Source organism: Colossoma macropomum, unplaced genomic scaffold (genome assembly GCF_904425465.1).
Source record: "Colossoma macropomum unplaced genomic scaffold, Colossoma_macropomum, whole genome shotgun sequence".
NCBI lineage: Eukaryota > Metazoa > Chordata > Actinopteri > Characiformes > Serrasalmidae > Colossoma > Colossoma macropomum.
The window spans coordinates 17,540,420-17,562,485 of NW_023494790.1; the positions used below are offsets into that span (position 1 = coordinate 17,540,420).

Genomic DNA, 22,066 nt, shown 5'->3' on the forward strand with positions numbered 1-22,066 from the left:
CCTTAAATACAGTGATGACTTCTGATGCACTGAACTGAATTCAGCTGAACTAAATTGATGATAATGATATGTAATAAAGTGTTTGCTCCTTTTTATTTACCTAAAAATAAAATGTTCAGGCTATTTTTTTATTAAAAATTTATACCAATTAATACTAATTGTCAATATTCCACTACTGAAGACAGTTCCTCTAGTAATGTTTGTGTATTTATTCTGAAATATTATGAAATCATTCTTCAAATTATTAAAATCTGATTGAATTGTAGTTGAATTGAGGTTGAATTTGCTGTTTTATGATGCATTGAAACATTTCCTGAATAATTGTAATTGAATTGCAATATATTCCCTAGAATGAAACCATTAAAGGGTCCTTTGAAAAAAAGGGCTCTGCTGACAGTGAGCCTCCTCGGTGGCAGGAGAGCTTATGTTGGCGGAGGTTTTGCCGTGTGGCCGCCCACGCCTCCCCTGCAGCTCAGTGCTGCCCATGCCTGCTGCCTGTGGAGTGGAGAGAGAGAGAGAGAGAGAGGGAGAGAGAGAGAACTTGTGCCTCTCCCGTCCTTCTGGCTCTCTCCCAGCCTTCATTCACACTGTGGAGATCTCCACATCCTGCCCACATCTCCTCAGCAGTGAATGACACTTTTGTTCGCGCTTTGCTGGGATATCGAGGCCGAGCACAGTGCGGGTTCTCCCTTGGCGCAGGCCGCAAGCGCCTATGTGAGAGAAAAAGCGGCAGTCACGCAATCCCTCTCAACGGGGGGCAGGGGAAGGTGTGAGGTGACACAGTGGTGCATGCAGACAGACGTCAGTCCTGCTAGCTCTAGGCTAGTGGTAGGATGATAATGAAACTTTGCTATGCCAATAATTAATTGGAAAATCACAATGAATAGTTCATACTGATAATTGCATTTAACATAGAAAACACTCATATATAGACAGTTATTGAGGCTGTTGCCAGAAGGGCAGACAGACCCAAATGCAGGTGCATACTCTGTTTTAACTGATAACACCAAGCCCAAGTCCTTCTCTCATTCCAGTCCATGTCTGTTGTAGCAGCCTTTGGCTTTTCAGGAACTGAAATGCATCATAATGGCAGTGTTGGTGAATGGTGTCTTACTCCCAATGGGTTCAGTCTAGTCCCAACAAGTCTCAGCCACCAAGACTTTGCCAATTATGTCTGGATTGGGTACAATTTTTTTAATGAATTGAGGAGACCTAGGCTGCTTATGTGCGTCATATGCAAATAAAAAAAAGGCAGCAGTTTCTAAATTGGCACATCTCCTTTTATTTGGTAGTTATTTGATTTGCTAAAAGAAGAGAACGAGTAGCTTTTGTAAAACTCACTTTCTTTCCTCAAGCATTCGGAACCATTGGCTTCTGTTAAAAGTGTGTGCGAGCCAGCAGGTTTTCTATTCTTTTTAAAAAACAGGAAAATGTGTCAACATTATTTTCTGTAGTAATTAATTGTGATACAAATAGAAATTTAGGTTAAAATTACTGCCTCAAAATAGAGTTTTAAACAGAAATTAGTTTTATCACCCGTGCTGAGAATTTGGTGATGGCCCCTTAAACTCGTTTAAATAGGAATTTAAAAAGGAATTACGGCACATGCATGTCCAGGATGGCAGAGTGAAACGCATTAGTGTGTAGAATCTGAGATTTCTGTGTGCTACTGTGTTTTCTATCACTGTGTATAAGATGCACAGGGCTGCCTTTATTGTGGGATGTATGGTGATTTTTTCCAGGTGTGTGCGTTTGATCACATATTCTTTGCAGAGCGAAGTGAAACACTTTGCTATTTTCAGGAATCCATTTAAACACACATCTAATGAGTAGTTGATCTGAATTACTTTTATGCAGCTTATTTCTCGTACTCACTAAAGCTCTTTCAGATGAGCAACACTCAGCATGATGGTTTCAGCCTAATGCAGTGTAATACACAAATTAACCTGATGCTTTACAGCGATCCATGTAGGGTATAAAATGGTAACAGACAGAGCTGATGTTGGAGCGTGCTCTGGTGAGGAGAGTGACAGTGCTGCTGATTAAGTGCAGTGGTTGCGGTGTCAGTGGGCAGCGGTAAAGGCCTCTACAGGGCTCCTAACAGAGCACGGGGCTGTCTGCCTCAGGCCTTATGTCCTGACACTATAAAAGGCGTGATAATGGCAGTGGCTGTGGTTTTGTAAGGGTGCCCTTCTACACTCCCTTCTCCTGATCTGGAGAGAGAGAGAGAGAGAGAGAGAGAGAGAGAGAGAGAGAGAGAGAGAGAGAGAGAAAGAGAGAGAGAGAGGAGAGAGAGCGCACATTCCTTCCCTCTTTCCAGCCTCTCTACCTGCTTCCAATTAATTCGTCACTGTGGCTATAAGATGGCAGAGGGAGATTGCAAGAGTGTGTGTGTGTGTGTTTGTGTGTGTTGGTGGTGGGGGGGGGTGTTTGTATGTACGTCCTTTGTAATGTGTGCATGATAATGTTATAAAGGCGTAGGTGCATTAATCCGAACGTGATGTGTTGACTTTGAATGTTAGAATCAGTCATAGTTTATTTTTTAAAACATATGTGAAGTGTGGACTTCTTTTGGCTAAAGTAGAATTGTAGAGCAATTTTCAAATGAAAAAATCCCATGAAAGGTTTTATGTACTGTTTTATTGCCTAAACAGTGATGTACAAAAGTCAGAGACCACCCTTCATTTGTTTAATTTCCGTCCAAAAAGGCCATTAAGTTATTCGTGTTTCAGGAGATATTTCAGAAATTAGATAGAAGATAATCTACTTGTATAATGAAGGGGAAAGTCAAAGAAAACCAAAACTGGAGTTCAAAAAATTAAATTTAGATACTGATAAAATGGGACTCCTGTGCATCTGTGTGTAGACCAGCACAGCTGTCACCATCCAATAAACAGCACTGGAAGCTATCATTTTTAAAGAGAGGAGAAAATTAAGGTCCACTCTTGCTTCAGAACTGAAAAAACCCAGAAATGTTTCTTTCTGTCCATCTTTCCACTGTGAGACAACAACTCAACACTATGAGTCTGAAAGTCTAAATGATGTGTAGCTGTCAAAAAGCCATTACTGGGAAAAGAAAAGAAAAGAAAAGAAAAGAAAAGAAAAGAAAAAAAGAAAAGAAAAATTACACTAGAATGCGTTTAAGAAAGTGTTGTGGGCTGATGAGTCTAATTTGTTATTGCGAGTATGTACATTGCGAAAAGCAGAAAATACAGCCAACTTACAAGACTGAACTTTGGAGATGTGAAAAAATATCCCTACAGATTTCTGTGAAGAGCTGAAATCAAGTCTCACGAAAAGAATGGAAGTGTGGACACACTAAATTTAAAACATTTGAGATTATAATTACTTTTTGAGACTTATGGATTTTTTTCTGATGATGAAAATAAATTAACATTTATTTTTTTTTGTTTTGACTGGAAAAGAAATGCAAAAAACACAGAATTCTGAATCATACCAAAAGAATTGAATTGAATCAAATTGTATTGCCATTTTAGATTTCACGATATTCCAAATCATGTCCTAAAGTATTATAATTTAAAGTATTATAATTTCATCAAATCTTTGTGAGGTCAGAGAGTTTCACCCCTCATGCATGTGCTGTACTGTGTACGTCTGCCAAAAAGAGATTCTTTGAAGGGTTTGTTTTAACTGCTAACTTTAATCTATGTCCTAGCCTTTTTCTCAGCAGGACTCACCTTGTTTTACAAAGTTAAGCCTATTAGTCGTGTGTTTTGCCCCTGTTAAGGTAATCGTGGAGGTGAGGGTGTGTGGAGAGGGGCATCTTTGCTGTGTCCCTTAATGTGGCCTTGCAGAGCCTGAATCTTTAGAGGCTGAACATGCTTGTCCATTTGGTCCTCTCTCCCCAACACAATCCCACTGCCCTCTGAGCGGTTGCCAAGGCATCTCCACCACAGCCGAGCCTGGCAGCATGGTGCTGGAGCTCAGCCAGCTGGGGGAATTAAAAGGGGATTTAGAGGGTGTGTGTATGTGGGTATATGAGTATTCTTGAGTCAGGAGGGAGGGAGGTGTCAGCCAGCGTGGATGTGTGCGTGTGTGTATTGGGGGACGTGGTGGGGTCTGCAGTCCGTACACAGCGCACTGGGGGTGTTATGCAACATGTTTACTAGCACGCTGACCAGAGGCGATTAGGACTCATGCTTTAGCCTGCACTGGGCTGATTGATAACACAGGCTGTAATTAGAGGTGCCTGACTGTCGCTGGGTTAAAGAGGCAGCCCACACCACTCATTAAGGCTGACTGATAGAGTCTGCAGGTAGAACTGCAGCTCCTGAGAACCAGGCCTGCTCTGCAAGTTAATGGAGCTGCAAGGGGTTTGGCTCATATGGCTAATCAGTGCGGCCGTGCTCTCCTCGGGTCACCGCTCTGTCCTGCAAGGTACTGCATTATGGAAATGCAAGAACACAACAGCACAGAAATGCTATGTTGATCTGCTCTGCTGTCAGCGAGCGTATGACGGTCAAGGCATCATCTCAACTGGACTATCAGTCCACAGAGATGGTAGCCAACATGGTTGTCATGGCAATCTGTGACTCACAAATATACCCTGATGCTGCATTTTCATTACAGCACAGCGAATCACTTCCTTTTAGGGGTAAGCGGTATGGCCAAAATATAAGACCACAATCCAAGGCACCTTCACAATGTGTTTCACAATATGCATCACAATGTTTAGTTTTCTTGACGGTGTAATAAGTTATATATTTATTTATATAATAGGTATTTATGTAATAAGTAGTATATATATATATATATATATATATATATATATATATTATATATATATATAATGTTGAATGAATGTTCCACATTCTGCACTGTACTAAATTCAATTAAACAGGACTAATTATGCTTTCTTAGTCATGATACATGTGGTTAATGTGTTCTTTAAGGACCACCAATATTCGTGATATGTTAGGAAAAGCATGTTGTGAAGCAGTGTAACAGTGATCTCCCACCCCTACTGTCCTAGTTAGCTGTTGGCTGCTTTGGGGTTATGTCACTAAAATGCAAACAAATGTAACTATCCAGAGTAAAAGTGTTGGCACAGTTAAAGACAAGTACAGCCTTTAAAGGAAAATGTCTTCATCATTTGGTAGCAAATTCTGACCGTCATGTGATATCCAGTAACACCTTGCATCCCGGCATCCAAAATACCAGCTTATTCCACCATTGAATTCCTAGGAAGTGCTGATAGGGGTCCATAATGATTGTTCCCTTCATCCTCAAAATGAATAATAGAACATATTTTGTATACAAACAATAACATACATCCTAAAGCCAAATTATATGCACACCACTCATTTATTTATTATTTAGTCTCTGTTTGCATTTCACTGTGGTTGTTGTTTACATATACACTACTAAATATATTAATGCTTCGCTTTGTTGTTTTGTCCCCTATTTTGATGTCATAATTCTGCACAGATGTCTTTGCACTGTGTGTATAAATACACTGCAATCATGTGAAGGCCTTGTTAGCATATACCCACAAACAAGTCTTTTTGCTCACGTTTTCAGACTCTTGAGATAAAAAGTAAGCTGTACTTGATTCTGCACTTGAGTCTATGAACTGAAGATGTGTGTATGTGTGGGCAGAATAGTGCAGTATTCTTGTCAGTAACTAATATTAGCTAATAAGATAAGCTAACTAGCCAGCATAATAGCTAAATAGCCAGTCCACATGCTTGAGAGAGAGCGAAAAAAAGTAAATTTTGCTTGAGTCTGTGTAATTGTAGACGCTTGTGTGAATGTGTGTGTTATCCACTTCGGTAAGCAAGATAGCTAATTAACTGATTTAGACTTGAGGCCTATGTTATTGTGACATTAAATGATCTAAAAAGATGATTAAAACACTTTGTTGTTAATCATATATACTTGTATGACAGTTAATTGTCAGCGAAAACTTTAATGATCATAACAGACCCTATTATGTGTTCATTTATTATGCATATACAGTATCTACGTTTTGCTTTTGCATCCAAATTTCCACTGGGGATCAATACTACATGCAGGGATGAGCATTTTAAACAATTTTCCAATTTGCTACCTGCATTTTTAAATAGAAAAAAAAAGATACGTTCTGTGAAATTCAGGAAACATTTAGAGCATTTTGCAATCTTGTGGGTCTATGTTGGGAAATGCAGAGAAAATAAATAGCTGGTCTGTGGACAGCTTGTGTAGGCAGCAGTTGCTTTAAATTATTTTTTAAAACTTTTGTAATGACTAAAAAATGATGGCAAAATGCAAAATACACATTAAAAGTTTTCAGTGTTTATCAGCAGTTTGTAGCTCCTCTAGTCTTGAATACAAACTCACACTGGTGTTCTACTTTTCTAAAGATTAAAGTTTAATGCTTAAAATAATTTAAAGCAACTGCTTCCCTAACACTCTACATAGAACATCCATAGAGACTCAATTTACTTCACACATTTTCATAGCCCCACAAAATCTCAATGGATTTTAAGTCGTGCCTGAATTTCACTTTGTGAACTGTGTGGCATTTTGTATTGTCTTGCAGAAAAGTCTGTTACTTGTTGTGGTTCAGTGAACAGACAGTATAAATACATGAAAAACAGTCACGAAACATCAGTATTTGACATACAAGCATGTGAACAATTTGACTGCCAGTGTGTTTTCATATGACTGCTGTTAGATGTTGCTGTTTTGATTATTATATATTTTAGACCACACATGCCTTATTTCAGTAAGATGAGATCAAATATTTATTCTAGTATACACAGCCATCCTTATTTCTAAAGCCTGTCAGGTTCATGCAAAACAGGACCACTAATGCACACCCTCCCTCCCACCCACACGCAGCTGATGTGTGTTAGACGGTGGAAAGTAGGGTGTGTGTGACCCAGTGCAGCACCTGCCTCAGGTCTATCACGCTCAAGCTTTTCACATGCCTCATTTTCCACATGAGCGTCTGAACAGTGCCCCCGCCCTCAAACAACCCCACCACACACACCTACTGTGGCCAAGCCCGGGAGGCCGGCTCAGACTGTGAGGACGTACCTGTGAGTGTGTATGTGTGTATGTGAGGTCAGTAGAGGGCACAGGACAGTGCTGGACATCCTGTAACCTGTTGGGAAAACTGTTTGATGCTTGCTGTGCCTCTGCAGCTTTTCACTGATTCCCTCCCTCCCTTTCCCTCTCGCTCATTTTCTCTCTCAACTGGGACTCTGCCATGTTGCAAATGGAAAAGGGTGGAGGGTGGAGAGAGAGTGGGAGAAGCTGGAGGGAGATCATTTAGATGATAAAACAGAAGAAAATCATCCCCTGTTCTGTCCTTTAATTTAAGAAAGCAAATATTGCTTGAAAAACAAACCTTGCTGTCCAAACGTTTGGAGTCAGCGGTCGTAATAGCAGTTGTTGTTATTCAGTAATAACTTCTACAGTGCAGGTTGAAATATTGTAAACTAGATACCAGAAGGTATTTGTAGATGTTTTATTTAGTATTGCAAGTTATTGCTTTATTCTCAATGATATACAGCTTCCTCAGTCATTATGGAATCATCTGCTGTTCTGCTTATCTTTATGGACACATCAAAATAGCCTTGGGCCAATAATTGATGTTATTAAGTATTGCAAGTTATTATGCAAACATATCTTTCTTTTGTTCTCTTTCACGTTAAATGATTTTTTTTTATTGCTTCGCCTTTGTTTAACCATTGCCTCTTTACAATCATTTTAACCTATGGTTAGTTCACACTAGATAATGCAAACAGAACATCACTAGCTAATTAAATGCATATACTTACTCTGGACACTACAGAACACTGTTCATGGAAATAAAACAAAAATGCTGTTACATGAGATTTACTATCCATGAGAGAGTGTGAAAATGGATGAGCTTGTTTAGAAGAAGGGTTCCAGTTTGTTGATGTTTTCAGTCAGTATTTGATGGGATCTCTGATATGGTAGACCGATGTTAATCGGCTGATAACTATAATTATATTATGATAATTATATGATGATGATACATGATAATTATATTTCAATCAAGGAAAATGAAGCTTTAGGGTTAGGGTGCGTAACGCTCACATGTCACATCGTAACTGAATTTGGATCAGGATTTTATTAATAATAAGTAGTCTAAATTTACATCATCGTCTAAGCTGGACATTTCAAACTGGGTTCATTTCAGGCCATAGCTATGTGGGGATTGGCATGTTCTCTCTTCTAATGCACTAAATTCAATTCACAAAGGTCTTGCTAATTAGCTAATGAGTTGAATCCATTGTGTTAAGGCAGAACGCTGAATTCTGCAGTGCTGTGGCCTGTGAGGCCAGTGTCCTGTAGAGTACTAGGATGTTGGAATCATTTTATACATTTCTAGCTACATTTCTGTCCAATTTTTTTTTGAAAAATGCTTCAAAAAGTTTGTTGATGTAGACTATGGAAACGGAAATCATCTGTAATAATTTTAGCAGAAAAATTGCTCATCAATACCTGAAATGTCACAAATGTCAAATTGGGAACATGTTTTATTTTTTTGAGAAAAAGAATGCATTTATGCATAAATTTAGTGTCATGTTAAAGATTTCCCTCATCTGCATCTTACCTGAAGCACAAACAGCATAGAGGAGAGGAATAGCTGGAGCGAGGAGGAGACAAGTTTGTTTTTAAAAGGATAAGTCTAGAAAAGGCTACTAAAAGGAAAATGCTCAGTGCTGTATGGCAGAGATATGTGATATTTCCTCTAACAGTTCCACAAACAAACAAACAAACAAATAAATAAATAGCATTTCCTTATCAGTAGGTTATGGGGAAGACAGGGAGGCCAAAGGTACACAAGTTGCGGCATACATACACAAATTAGAGATGGAAACATGTCGAACATCACTTTTTTATTGATAAACAGAGATACGCTGCCATTGAAAACTTTCGAACAGTGATTCTCAATAGTCTTTAGGTAATGTCTGGGAGAGTGCCATTAACTTACTGTTTTTATTATTTTCTCTCTCTCTGTACAGGCTTGGATGAGAGCTAAGGTTCTGTTCTCATGACTCTGTGTTGAGGAGGATTGAAGAAGAGCACACTGGCTTGGCTATCACAAGACTCCCTCACTCCAGGACCAGAGTGAAATACCAGCACGCACGCAGATCCCCTGTAAACCAGTACAAGCAAACGGCCCAGTCTTAACCAGGCCACTCAGTGCAACTGACCCCACTTCATCATCTCAGGTGGGGTCAGCAGGATTGTCGTGACAGCCAGGTCCTAAGAGAAGGAACGTCGCTGTCCTCTGCACACCTCCACACAGTTGTTAATTTCTTGGTTTCTAACTCCATCTGTACGAGTCCTTCTGACATAAGCAGGAGGGAGTTGAGCCATACATACAGCACTCACATGGGAGTGACATAGGAGCCAGTCCAGTACTGACAACTCTGCCTTTTCTCTCTATATACACACGTGCACATTCGTATTAGTCACACGCTTGCTTGGCCACACCCCCACGCCTGGTTCAGGATGATGCCCTCCTCCTCCTGCGTGATTGGCTGGGGAAGGAAGTGGCCTTGGTGGTGATTGGCTGAGGCAGCGGAGCTGGACCCATGTCGTGGAAGCGGAACTACTTTGCTTCGGGCAGCAGCGGGCTGCAGGGGATGTTCACCCCGCGCACCATGACCTCCATCGCTCCCAGCAAAGGACTGAGCAATGAGCCGGGCCAGAACAGCTGCTTCCTCAACAGCGCGCTGCAGGTAGGACTCATACATTGTCATACCATCAGTCAAATTGCAGAAGATTAGTATGAATTCATAACAGTGCAATTAATGGACAATAGGGGTGCTGCACTGAGGTTCTGGAAGCTGATTTTCACTTGTGACTTACTTGCAAAAGTTTGAAATCAATGTCTACAATAAAATTAAAAATAATTGCAGATAAATGTAGAGAATAATTCTAACATGTTACTTCTGGAATAGTCCAGAATAAGAGTAATTTGTAACAAGCTGATAGAAATTTGGCTACAAGAAAAGTAAAGAAGATGAAGATTTTTCAGAATTGCTGCATAATTTAGTGGTTCAGATAAGCAACGTAATTTGTTTGATGTGAAATGGTTCAATATTCAGAAAAATACTGACTAGCATTTGTTTACAACATTGGTGATAGGAACCACAGGTCTCTGTATCTATCATACAAGTGTATTTTTATTTATTTACCTTTTATTCACTATTTAAAATGAGCAGTGAACCTACACGTTTTACATGTTAATATTTAAATATGTAAAGTTTATAATGGTAAAATAGTGGTAAGTCTAAAAAAACATGTTTTCTTGGGTACTAGTTTGCCTTACAGTGCTCTGCATGTACACCCTGCATGAATGGATTAAAAAAAAAAAAAAATCAAGACAGAACATTTTACTTGACCTTTTAGAGGCATTAAGACGTCTGGTTCCTATCACCACTGTTGTGAACAATTCTGACTCTGTAAGTTTCTCTAGAATGAACCACTATGAATGACTTTGTTTACATCTAAACAACTTAATTATGCAAAAAATGGTGGAATTCCTGTTCATGAAATGAGAAATTGAAAATCAAATGTGAAGGTAGATAAATTATTATAAATAGATAACAGCAGTGAATTATTTGTTTTTTAATGACTAATTGTTCCCCAAAACTTAAAAGGACTTGTTCCTGTATTTGTAAGAATAGTTGTGCTCACTAACAGACACTCACACAGACAAACACACACACACACAAACTTGTCTGCCCACTAAAACCCAGTTTCACACACAAAGTAGCATTTAATGTGCTGTGATGTCTGAGCTGCTGCAGAGTTCATACAGAGTAGGATGAACTGACCCACCGCCTCTCTCTCTCTCTCTCTCTCTTTCTGGGCACAAACAGAAAGGATGCTGTCACTGTGTCTGATGCTGTTTCTGCTCTGTGTTTTGCATAGCTTTATCTGGGTCTTCCCTGTAGGATATCCCTACTTACACCACTCTGTGTCTGGCCTAAAAGTGCATCTGGCTATGAATTAAACATTCCACTCTGATACCTACCCCATCAGAGCCCTTGCCCATGCTCTAAAAGCCTAGGAAACACTCGATCCAGCCTAACAGTGAGAGAACACGTGTAGGACAGAGAGAGACAGAGATAGGGAGACGGGGACAGGGAGAAAAAAGGTTGGATGTGACTATGCATGTTTGATGCTCTCCACTTGAAAGGATATCTTTAATGTGATTGAGTTACTGGACAGGAAAGATGAACTGTGATCATATGCAGATGTGTCAATGTGTTTGCACGTCTGTGCTGTGATTAATTTTATGCAGCCCAACCGGATCAGGGAACGTGTGATTAATGAAATGCCAGTTTATCAAGAATCCTCATAGAGTGCATAGTCCTTCAAAGTCAACATTGACTTTTTAGGGACAGCCTTCTGTTCAGAGACATCAGTAGTTTCACCATAGTAAAGTATAAAGTGCCCATACGGTGGAAAACTGAATTTGCCTCAGTTTTATAGAGTAAAAGAGTTGGACATAGTATGTAAACATTGTTAAAGTTTGAGAACGTACCATTCAGTCTCCAGTCCATACAGTCCATATATGGAAACTAAGCTGCAAAAACACCCTTTTTTAAATTCATAATCTCTGTGATGTCACAAAAACCAACACCTTTTATATTTGCCTATATTGCCTACAACAGTATAGCTCCGCCCATTCATGCAGAAGTTATACGGAGTGTTTCAACTCGAACTGCCTTTTGAATAAGGGCAGCCAATCAGAACAGAGATGAGATTGTTTACATATAGCAGTCTTAAAGGCACAGTAACAAAAAACAGCCTGTTTAATTTTAAGGGAATGAAGAGAGTTTGGAAAATGGTCATGAAAAAATAAATTATGACTGTTTTTGGTTCATAAAACTGCTCAAAGTGGTTCAAGAAAAAAAAAGCAAAAATAAAAAAGTTGATTGTAGGTCCTGTAGGAAATGGGCCAAAATATAACATCAAGATTGACAAAAATATAACATCAAGATTGGTAGAACAATTAAAACGAACAATAACAATAACAACTAAGAAGTTCACTCAAAGTTTTTCATAGCCTTTTTCATATTTGGCAGTACTGTTTCTAACCACTACAGCGGTTTTGTCTATTCCATCATAGTTTTTTATTCAACATTTGCAAAAATGACATATTTAAGAAGAAACATGAAAAAATATAATGAATTAAATAATAATGGCAAAATGAGCAGATGTCCAGTTTGCTTCTGGTCATATTGCCCACTTCTAGCAAAGTTTCATTAGCCTAGATAATTGTTTGAAGAACACTACTGACAGAATGTTTATGGGACAGGCACAATTATGGCCATGCAAACTGGTAACACTGCTGAAGCTGGGACGTGTTTAGAGCAATGAGATCAATCCCAGTATGCTCAGGTATCGGTTATGCTTAGGAGTTATGCTTTTGTTTCTGGCTGCTTCAAACGGACAAGTGTGGGAGTAATGGTCTGATCCTCATGCCACAATAGGCATATATTAATAGATTACTGAATTAAACCATTGGTACATTGGAGGTTGGATTGAAGTTGAACAGAAACAGGGTTTCAGTGGCCTTTTTTTGAGCTGTAGTGCACTGAGAACCTGTGTAGCTGTGTGTGCGTATGTGTGTATTTTCTTGAACCTTTGCATGTTTTGCTCAGTTTTTCTACCGCATTCAATGCTTTCTCTTACAGCACTGATACTGAACAGGATGTTTCTGCACATCTTCTACAAAGTACTACTTGTTTCACTGATGAGATCTCCTCTTTATTAAAAAAGGAACCTAATTAGAAAGGTCAAGTGGCCTTGGAGGGGTTAAGGCGATGACCTGTGCTTTACAAGAAACACATGAAGGTAACATAAGACCTGAAACATGGGACTGTCTCAAAATAGCGTCTGCCACCAGCAGTGTGTCACATTTGTGCCTATCTCCATGCTGAAGGACAGCGGTTTGGAAAGAGTCCTAAAGAGTCCTAAAAAACTCTTCCAGAGATTAAGAGTTTAATTTAAGCCTCAAAGTTGAGTTCTAAATTTCTCCCCTCCATGCCCATCTTCATCTCACGCCATCTTAAGTAACATGAAAAGCTCTTAATTTAAGAGGAAAGTCAGGAAGGGCTTTAGTCTACAGCTTGAGTCCTTGCCTGACTTCAGTGCAGTGTGTAAAGATGCACTCACTGCATAAGGGACTGGCATTATTAATATTTATTAGCAAATTAACTCATCAGTTTGTTTAATTTGTCCACACATTATGCATATATTCCACAAAATTAAAATTCAAGCAGCAACTGTTTATTAAAGATCATCTAAAAATAACATAGTTGGGTCCTGGGGTCAGAATGTTTCCCAAACCACAATCAAAGACCACCTGTAAAACCACAAGTTGGGTATAACCACAAGGGGTTTGCCAGAAGGAGACCTTTGCTTTCAAGGACCAACAAACTCAAGTTTATACAGTTTGCCAAATGTTACAGTAACTTTCAGTGGAACCATGTTTTTGTTAATATTCTGAATTGATAATGAAAGATAAGCAGTAAAGAATGCTTTTTACAGGCTGTTTTGCTCATGATTACCAGGGGTACCAATATGTGTGGAGGGCACAGTATATAGTGCATAGACACTTAAACCCTTAAGAAAAAAGGTGCGTAAAGTGCCTAAAAGTGGTTTGCTGGGTATATCTGTTCTTGACTGTATTGTCAAGTGGTGAGACAAAAATATGCACCCCGACAACAGGCAATAGATTTTTTTCACAATTTTAATTAAAAAAATGAAAATACACAGAATAAAATTACGATACAAATACATGAATAATCTTAACAATCAGCCATTTTTTCAGCTTATATAAGTCAGTTGAAGTCTCTCCTGTGTATGCGTACAGGTCTGTGATCGTTTTTCTCAGTGCTGACAGTAGATGTTTTTATGCTGTTACTGACAGTGTGTATTGGTATCTAGTTGTACAGAGCGTCTCTTGCCTTGTCATCTCTGTCCTCAAAATGCATGTGTAGTATTTCAGCAGCCATTCTGAAAACAATCTTGTTTTTCTAATATCTGTTGTCAAATGATTTTAAGTTTTCAAAGTTATGCTAAAATGCTGTAGTTCTGTTTGAGCCTGCTAGCGGTACGTAAGGTGTCACACTTTTGAAACTAAAGCACAGCCGGTGTTGGAGGGTCTCTAGCACTCAATCCCTGCTTTGATTGAATCTGCTGAATGGTGTATTTTATCAGAAGATACAAACATCTGAACAGTCAGAATTGTGACCCATGGGAAAACACAATGTGGCTCCTATTCACTGTTTCTTTGACTTTGTTTAAGATTTTGGAAATGCTAGAAACATAATGACTCAATAGAGGCTACATGCAGCATTTTCCATTTTTATAACAGTATTCTGATTCTTTTTCTTATTTGTTTTGCTTTTTATCTGTTCAGTTATTTTGTATTATTAATGTCATATAATTTCTGTTATTATGTACTCATGTAATTGTGTCTGATTGACCAATCGATGCAACTTTTAACTCTGTAGTTTTCCACTAGTCATAAATGTGACCAAAAATAAAATTAATATTTTTATTAACTTTTCCAGAGCCATACTTCTGAATTTTGACAAATGTTTTAATTGCCGGTCCCGGTATAGTACTTTTTAGAGAAAAATAGCTAGTGTTGACAGACTCGTCTCTCTTCAGAAATGGGTTTAGAACTTGAATTGATGTGGGACGAGCTGATTATTTCTCAGAACTTGCCGCCAATCTGTTTGAAATAGTTGATAGATGGGTGGTCAGATGCAGCATATGTTTAGCCTGAATCGTATCCCACCACCAGCTATGATTTTTTATCATGTAGTTGCCAATTAGTGATGTTTTACATTGTGCTGCCTGTGTTTGGCTGTGCACCTGTTCTGGGGGAGCGCTGTGATTTTGCTCATTAGGAGGAGAGCAATAAGCCGGCATTCACATTAAGCCTTATCACAGCTCATTTGAATAAACAGCTCGTGTCCTTGACGGTAGCCAGCGTGAGTGGCGGTGCTAATTGTCCAGTCCGTTCCTGGCCTCGGCTCTGTCTCCTCTGGACCGGGTCACGCTGCTCCTTTGCCTTCATTAATCTCCCCCCTCTGCCAGCCAGCTTGATCAAATCCAGATTTTATGATGATTGCGGCAGTTAAAAAGCCATTTTTCAGATGTCTGCTCACATACCAGAAGCTTATGTAATCATCTGTGATGGAAATACCTGGAAATAGTAAAAAAAGAAAAGTGGAGAGGAAAATGAACTAATGAGGGATGGCAGTATTTATTTTAATCCTCAAAGCAGCTGATTAGCTGCTTTTCTAACTGAGGCTTACAGAAAAAAATGCAACTAATGTGTTTTCCTTCATTATTTATTTATTCATTTCACCATCACTGCAGAATTGGAGATAGACATTGTCTGACATGATTTTGTTTGACCATGAATGGAAGCCTTTCATGTTTAGAAAGCATTAAAAGTTTATAAATAATTAACTATTAGTGAAAGGAAACAATCACTTTTGATCAGTGTTAATTAGGACGGACATCAGCAGCGCAAAATGTCACTCGTGGTGGAGGAAACTGTAATGCTGGCTCAAGGACAAATGAATATCCATATTCAGTTATGCTAATTCCCACATATTATGTAACAAGTAACATGATAAAATAAGAATTATACTTGATCAAAAAACTGTAGCGTTGAGGAAGTCTTTGTTTATGAATCATGCAGTTTCAAAAATGCAGTTATAATGTTATCAAAAGAAGTCAAGCTGATTTTGGTTGTTTGTTTGCTTTGGATTGCCATACATTCCTATTTGCAAACTCTGCTTTTTAAACTGCTGGTTGTTTTTATTCTGTTGTGTATAAGGTATACAAATACTCTTGTGCACATTTCTGTTAAAGGGGAATTCCACCATCTTTAAAAACAATCTGCATAATTCCTCCTTAAAATCACAGGCTTATTACATACTATGGCTTATTTTTCAGCAATTATGAGGACGATAATATAAACTGGCCGAGTTGTTCTTTGGTAATGAAAGTGCGTATTAAACCTTTTTACTTTTTTACTTTTATTCGCTGGTGGGTCCTGAGTTAAAGTAAAATGCTCTGTCCTAGAGAAACCTAGTAAATCAGAATAGTTCACAGTGGTGGTGATAGGAACCAGACATCTGAAGCACTTAATGCCTCTTAAAGCTGCATCACAGAAAGGTGTTACATTAAATGGTTGTGAAAACACTGCCTGATGCCTGAGACATTGATTTGTGATCATTTTGAGATGAATGTTGCGAGTCAAAACTAAAATACAAAGGAGCATGCGTAACAAAATAGCCCCCAAATAAAACTTATTTTTTCAGATTTAGCACTATTTTTGTTTTGGATAGTAAATAAAATGCCTCTATTTGCATTGTAGATATTGTGACCCCTGGTTTCTGTCACAACCATTGTAAAGAAATCTGTGTCGGTAAGTTTCTCCACAATGAGGCATTTCATATCAAACCACTCTTGGGATGACTTTGTTCTCAACCACTGAAGCATTCAGAAATTTTTAAAAATCGGTGGAATTAGTGTTTTTCTCTACGTGCCATACTGTGGTGTGTATTTAACTAAAAGATATTCAAGCAGCCATGTCTTAAGTCAAACCTCTTATTTTAGCTGTTCACTGTGTGTGGGAAACTTTTCTGACAGCTAAATAACAAACAGGGGGACACCACCTAGTCAACCTACCAAAAGTGTGCGTATTAGTGTTTATGTATTGATATCTCATCAAAATATTGAGAAAGGTGTGAGGACAGCTGTGAAGTTGCAGTAGCAGCACTTTATCATTATAAAGCACAAATTAGCATGGCTGGGTGACGATGTCTTGAGACAAGAGTGGAAGTGAATCTTTTAGAGTTATATTTAGAGCCTAATTGTACTTCATGCAGTGTTTTAGGCTGCTCTGAAAGCAGGGATATGTGGCTGAGAGAAAAACCCTCAGCCAACAGATTATGATCCATACGTTTGCTTAGTGAAGAGTCCAGTGGGATGTGGTTTCCCATTTAGTGTGGAGCTATTGAAGAGTGCTGCAGGGAAGGCAAACATACGCAGAGTCCACTGTGTTTGTAGTCAGGATTTATGGACTGGGCAACTGTGTGCTGCATGCTGGAGCCCCAGTGGACCATCCCAGCTGTCCACTTTACTCTGCTGCTTACCTTCAAATATGAACAGGATGAAAAAATGAAAAATGTAACAGGAATTACTAAATGTTAAATGGTGCTGCTAACTAGGAGAGAGAAGCTGGTTAGCATAGCTAGCTAGATAACAGCTGTGCTCACCACACAACAGGTTCAAATCTAGCTAATTAAAGCATTGACACAAGTTGATACACAATGATAATGCTTCAAATCTGAGAGAGTGAAGTTGAGCGACTGGTGTTGGGAAGACAGACAAACAAAATTAAACTTGTTGTGTGGTTTTAATCTGCATCCTGCTAGCTAAGCTAATGCTAGCTTAGTTAGCAGGGAAAAAAGGGCCAAACCACAACACAGGTTCGAGTTTGAATAACTGTTCTGCTGACATAAGTGTAGAGGATAAAAAGTCATGGCTGAGAGTATGAATGGTGTTGGAAGTGACAGGAGGCCATAATCAGACCAGTTTGTTGGTGTTTGTCCTGATAGAAAAACCAGCACTAACCAGTATAGCTGGTCATCAGCATATGTTGTTCTTTTATATGCAGGCATGCTGGTCAGCAGCAACGGAAGTTATTATGCCGATCATCAGCAAAACCAGCACCAGACCAGCACTAGATCAGCATAAACCAACTTAGACCAGCATGTAATGCAGGGTACAGCTGTAGCCTACTAGCTAAGCTAATGCTAGCTTAGTTGTCAGGCTCAAACTGCCAAACACAGAGTACAGGCTCAATTCCAGCCAACCGATTCTCAGATGACGCACATTTAGAAGATAAAGAGTTATATCTGAAAGCGCAAAGTGACTGGTTTTGGAGTGGCAGCAGTTTTGTGGTCGTAGTAATAGCAGTAGCAGTAGAGCAGATGGAAAAAGAAACCTGGCCTCACATGTCCACAATGACATGCACTGGCACAATACGGCCATGGGAACCATTTGGCTCTATAGTGGAAAAAAGATCAGTGTGAGTGTGTGTGCAATTTCAAGCTAGATTTGTTACAGGGTTGGACTGGATTCATTCTTTTTCCCCTTTGATATCTGATCTAGCATTTTCTGCTGATGTTGGCCTAAGACCGCTGATTGGTACCATCTCTACTAACCATCCATTTTTGTTTTTTCTTTTTTTTTCTTATTTTTTCACCATTTGAAAAGCCACTTGCCCCTTACTTATGAGCATGCCACAATAATAAGAGCAGTAAATATAGCCAAAAATAGCTCTTAAAATCTAAAATAATAATTCTAGACGAATAAAATCTTGTCACATGAACATGAACAAGTTCAGAACGTGTTATCTCTCTTCTATAAAGTTATCATTTTGGAAATGTTGCTTTCTTACAACAGCGACGTAATGGCGTTTTGTTTTTATGCACATGCTGCCTAATCCAGCAGGCCATTTGCATATACAAACACATGCCCGGCTTGCTGGCACCACCATGCTGGAAGAGGAAGACTAACCGTGGGAGGACAGACAGGCAGAAACACTAAATAGCAGCCCTGGCTGCAGCACTTTGTATGTGTTGCTTCATCCAGTTTTGGGTACACTGAAGGCTCCCTGCATCCTCCAGTTGGAAATGTTCCTGTTATGCCCTGCGTTCAGCCACCCAAACCTGACTGCCACATTAGTCACAGCCTTCCTGCCTCTGTCCCTCCTTTCGTCTCTGCACTGCTTTCTGTGACGCCCACCCAGCCTCACCTCTGCGTAACCCTGCAGAGACGCCACAGCCTGTCACCCCCAGCACACACACCTGTCACACAGACATACACACACACAGCTGTGAACTGACCCAGAACATAGAGTCCACTGGTCCTTCTGGATTACCCATAATCCCCTGCATGCCCGTAAGACCTGCATGGTGGTCCTGGCTTGGTAGTTAAAGGCACGGTGAGACCCCTCTGCACGGACCAGGGTGAGGGTGTACTGCTGTCACTATGGTGAAATATCTGTCTCATCATATTGGAAAGATTTATTAAAATTGAAAAGCACTGTCATCAGGAGAGATATGTGTACCCTTCTCGGTGATGGGAGAGAGTGATAGGGTCCGATGTCTTATACAGCTGTCCAAGAGGAAAGAACCAGCACAACAAAGGCACAAAAACAGCTACAAGGCCCAAAATGGGACAAAACAAGGACGAGCACGATAGAGGGATTAGAGGAAGATAAGATGAAAGAGAGCAAGAGGAAAAGAGAAGAACTGTCCAGGGTCCATTGGTTTGTCCTTGCCTACGTGATCAAAACTGCCGGAACCCTGTGTGTGCTGAAATGCTTAGCTCGCTGCTTTCATGATTTTGTGATAGTGTATCCTTCTCACTCCCTTAGATATAGAGATGAAGTGAGAGTTATTCTCAGGTACTCTTTTCTTCTTTGAAAGAGAGAGAGAGAGAGAGAGAGAGAGAGAGAGAGAGAGAGAGGAAGGCACAGCGCTGCCCACACCCATCATGTCTCTACTGATCGGCCTTTTCCAGTGAAGTAAACTAGGTCACGAGCTATCAGTCACAAAGTTTGGCTAAGCAGTTCTAATGGGATTGTAATGCCTAGGTTATTCCTCATCAGTTCCAATACATATTTTAGAAATACCTTTCATTATTAAACCACTCTTCTCATATGCTTCTCTAAATTTGACATCTAACAGGAGTCTCTCTATTTTGACCAAAATCATCTTTTTTGGGGGGATCCTTTGAAACACGGTCCATGGCTCATTGCTGCAGTGGAGCTAAAGAGAGACCCGAGGAGAAAACAATAGCTGAAAGTGAAGCGCTCGACTTTACCGAATAAAAAAAAATGGGGTTTAATTAGAACTGCTTCTCACGCAACTCCCACAAAATGAATCACGCATGCACAAAGACTCAATACAATGTCTGTCATATTAATTACTACCCCCAGGGCTGAGGGAAGAGCGAGTGTTAGAGGAGTGAAAGCGTGACCAGGCAGAGAGCTCGAGAAACAGACGTTCAGAGACGCTCCTGCACGGAGGGCTAGGAGGACTGCCCTCTTCATCTCTCTCTCCCTCTCTCTCTCTCTCGCTCTCTCTCTCACTCCCTATTCCTTGTCCTGGCCCATTTCTTAGGCCTCCATTAGTCTTCTGCTCCAGTGCTGAAGCATCACTTACTCCAGCCTGGAAGCTGGCCAGCTACAGCCATTAACGATGAGTGACACATGCTGCCTTCGTGACTGCTTCCTTCCAGCAGATAGAGATACATGACCGAGCTGGGCAAATTTCTGGAACTCTGGGACTTTCTAAGTTAATTCACTGATTGATTTTTGCACTGGCTGACTAACTGGTCGTTTTCACACAAATTACACTGTAAAAAACAGTAGGGAAAGTGCTGCGCTGCAGTCTAATTGTATTGCAGCAAGAATGTACTGTTTCATTAGTTGCACATTTTGTTTTTCTAAAAGTGATTATGGCAAAATAAGTTGATCTGCCAAGACATGGTGAAGTGTCCAAAGTTTGTTTCTTTAGTTTTGTTCTGGAGCTATGAGGCTTATTTGGTTAAAAGTAATGAGAAGTTAGACCTCACAAATTAGCATCATGTTCAGATCGCTTGCACCGAAGAAAATCTCCACTCTCCATAAACTGCCCGCACCGCTGACCTATCGGCACACACAGTCAAGCTCAGTGGCAGAAACAATCAAAACCTCCATTTCAGCTGGTGGGCGGGGAATGTAACGAACAATAAAACCTTCTGAAAAGAGATTTAATTGCAATACACAAACTTATGCACCTGGTCATACTTTGTTACTATGCTGTGTAAAATTTCCAAGTCACTTTCAGTATTTTTTACTGCTACCTTGCTAAACTAAGGCTTAATTTCTGCTATCTGGGCTGAACCAAGTGAAGCTCGCAGGGTCAAGCCAGTCAGTGATTTCAAACTTGGGACGCTATTGGGACAATTTTACCAGCAATTTTTCATGCTTCACATCGTTCACAAACTTTAGGTTTAAAGTGAGCTGCTGTTTTTAGCTACCTACAAAATTAATTTTTGTTCAATTTTTGTTAGCGTTGCAGCTCCATTTCAAAACCAAAGAAGCAAACTTTGGACAAAAACAAACATGTCTTAGTCAATTGACTACATTTGGGGTACAGGCAATTTACATATAGCACTGAACTTTTGCTTTAATGCATAAACATGGGGTAGTAATGTGATGTGATGAGTCATACAATATGTGTCTCATAGCTATGAAGACTACAGCTGAGGTAGAAGAGACCTTGCACTGTTATATGTTGGCTCCTCTTCAGTGCTCACTCACACACATTTGAGATGTCATAAGGAGGCTATATTGACACATCATGGCTTACTGACATGAGCAATGTGACGCATTTAAGAATATTAAATTAAATGTTACTCTCCATTATGTTTCACGATAAACTCTGGTGTTGCATCTCACCATTCACCGCTGTTATTTTGCTTGCACGTGAAGGATTGTGGGTGACTAAAGGTCTTAGTCCTTTAACCCCTTAAATGGCCAGGGCCCACTGCGGACCCAAAGTTTCATTACACACATTTATAACCTAAGAATAGCTCAGCCAGTTTGCATTGAAGTCCCTGTAGTTATAGAATAATAACCCTAAGTATGTAATAAGCCTGAGATTTGAATGGGTTCATTTCTTAGAAATTCATTTTTAGGCGCATTTGAAGGATTTTGCAACACGAGACAGACTTCAGTGACGTTTGCAGCTGAGAAACGCAGCCTTCCTTGGCTTTGAGATATGGCTACAATGAGTATGTAACCACAGTGGTGGTGTCTGAGACTGTAGGTTTGGCTCTGGTGCAGAATGCTTTCAGTGTGTGCAGTGTTGCATACTCACCTTCCCCTGAGGAGCTACTGATGATCGATTGGTCACTGACGCACAAGAAGATGGTGCGTCTGTCACTCTGAGTCATCCCAGCCTGCCCACGCGGGATT

General features: G+C 39.8%; 1 protein-coding gene across 1 annotated transcript in view; it reads left to right on the forward strand.

The window, feature by feature from the left end:
• The window catches only part of LOC118809256 (inactive ubiquitin carboxyl-terminal hydrolase 54-like), a 131,595-nt gene that overhangs the window by 38,080 nt on the left and 71,449 nt on the right, over window positions 1–22,066 (forward strand). Inside the window, exon 2 of the mRNA XM_036572394.1 lies at window positions 9,003–9,725. Coding sequence (XP_036428287.1) covers window positions 9,579–9,725 — 147 coding nt within the window. The 5' untranslated portion in view covers window positions 9,003–9,578. The remainder of the gene's footprint in view (window positions 1–9,002; window positions 9,726–22,066) is intronic.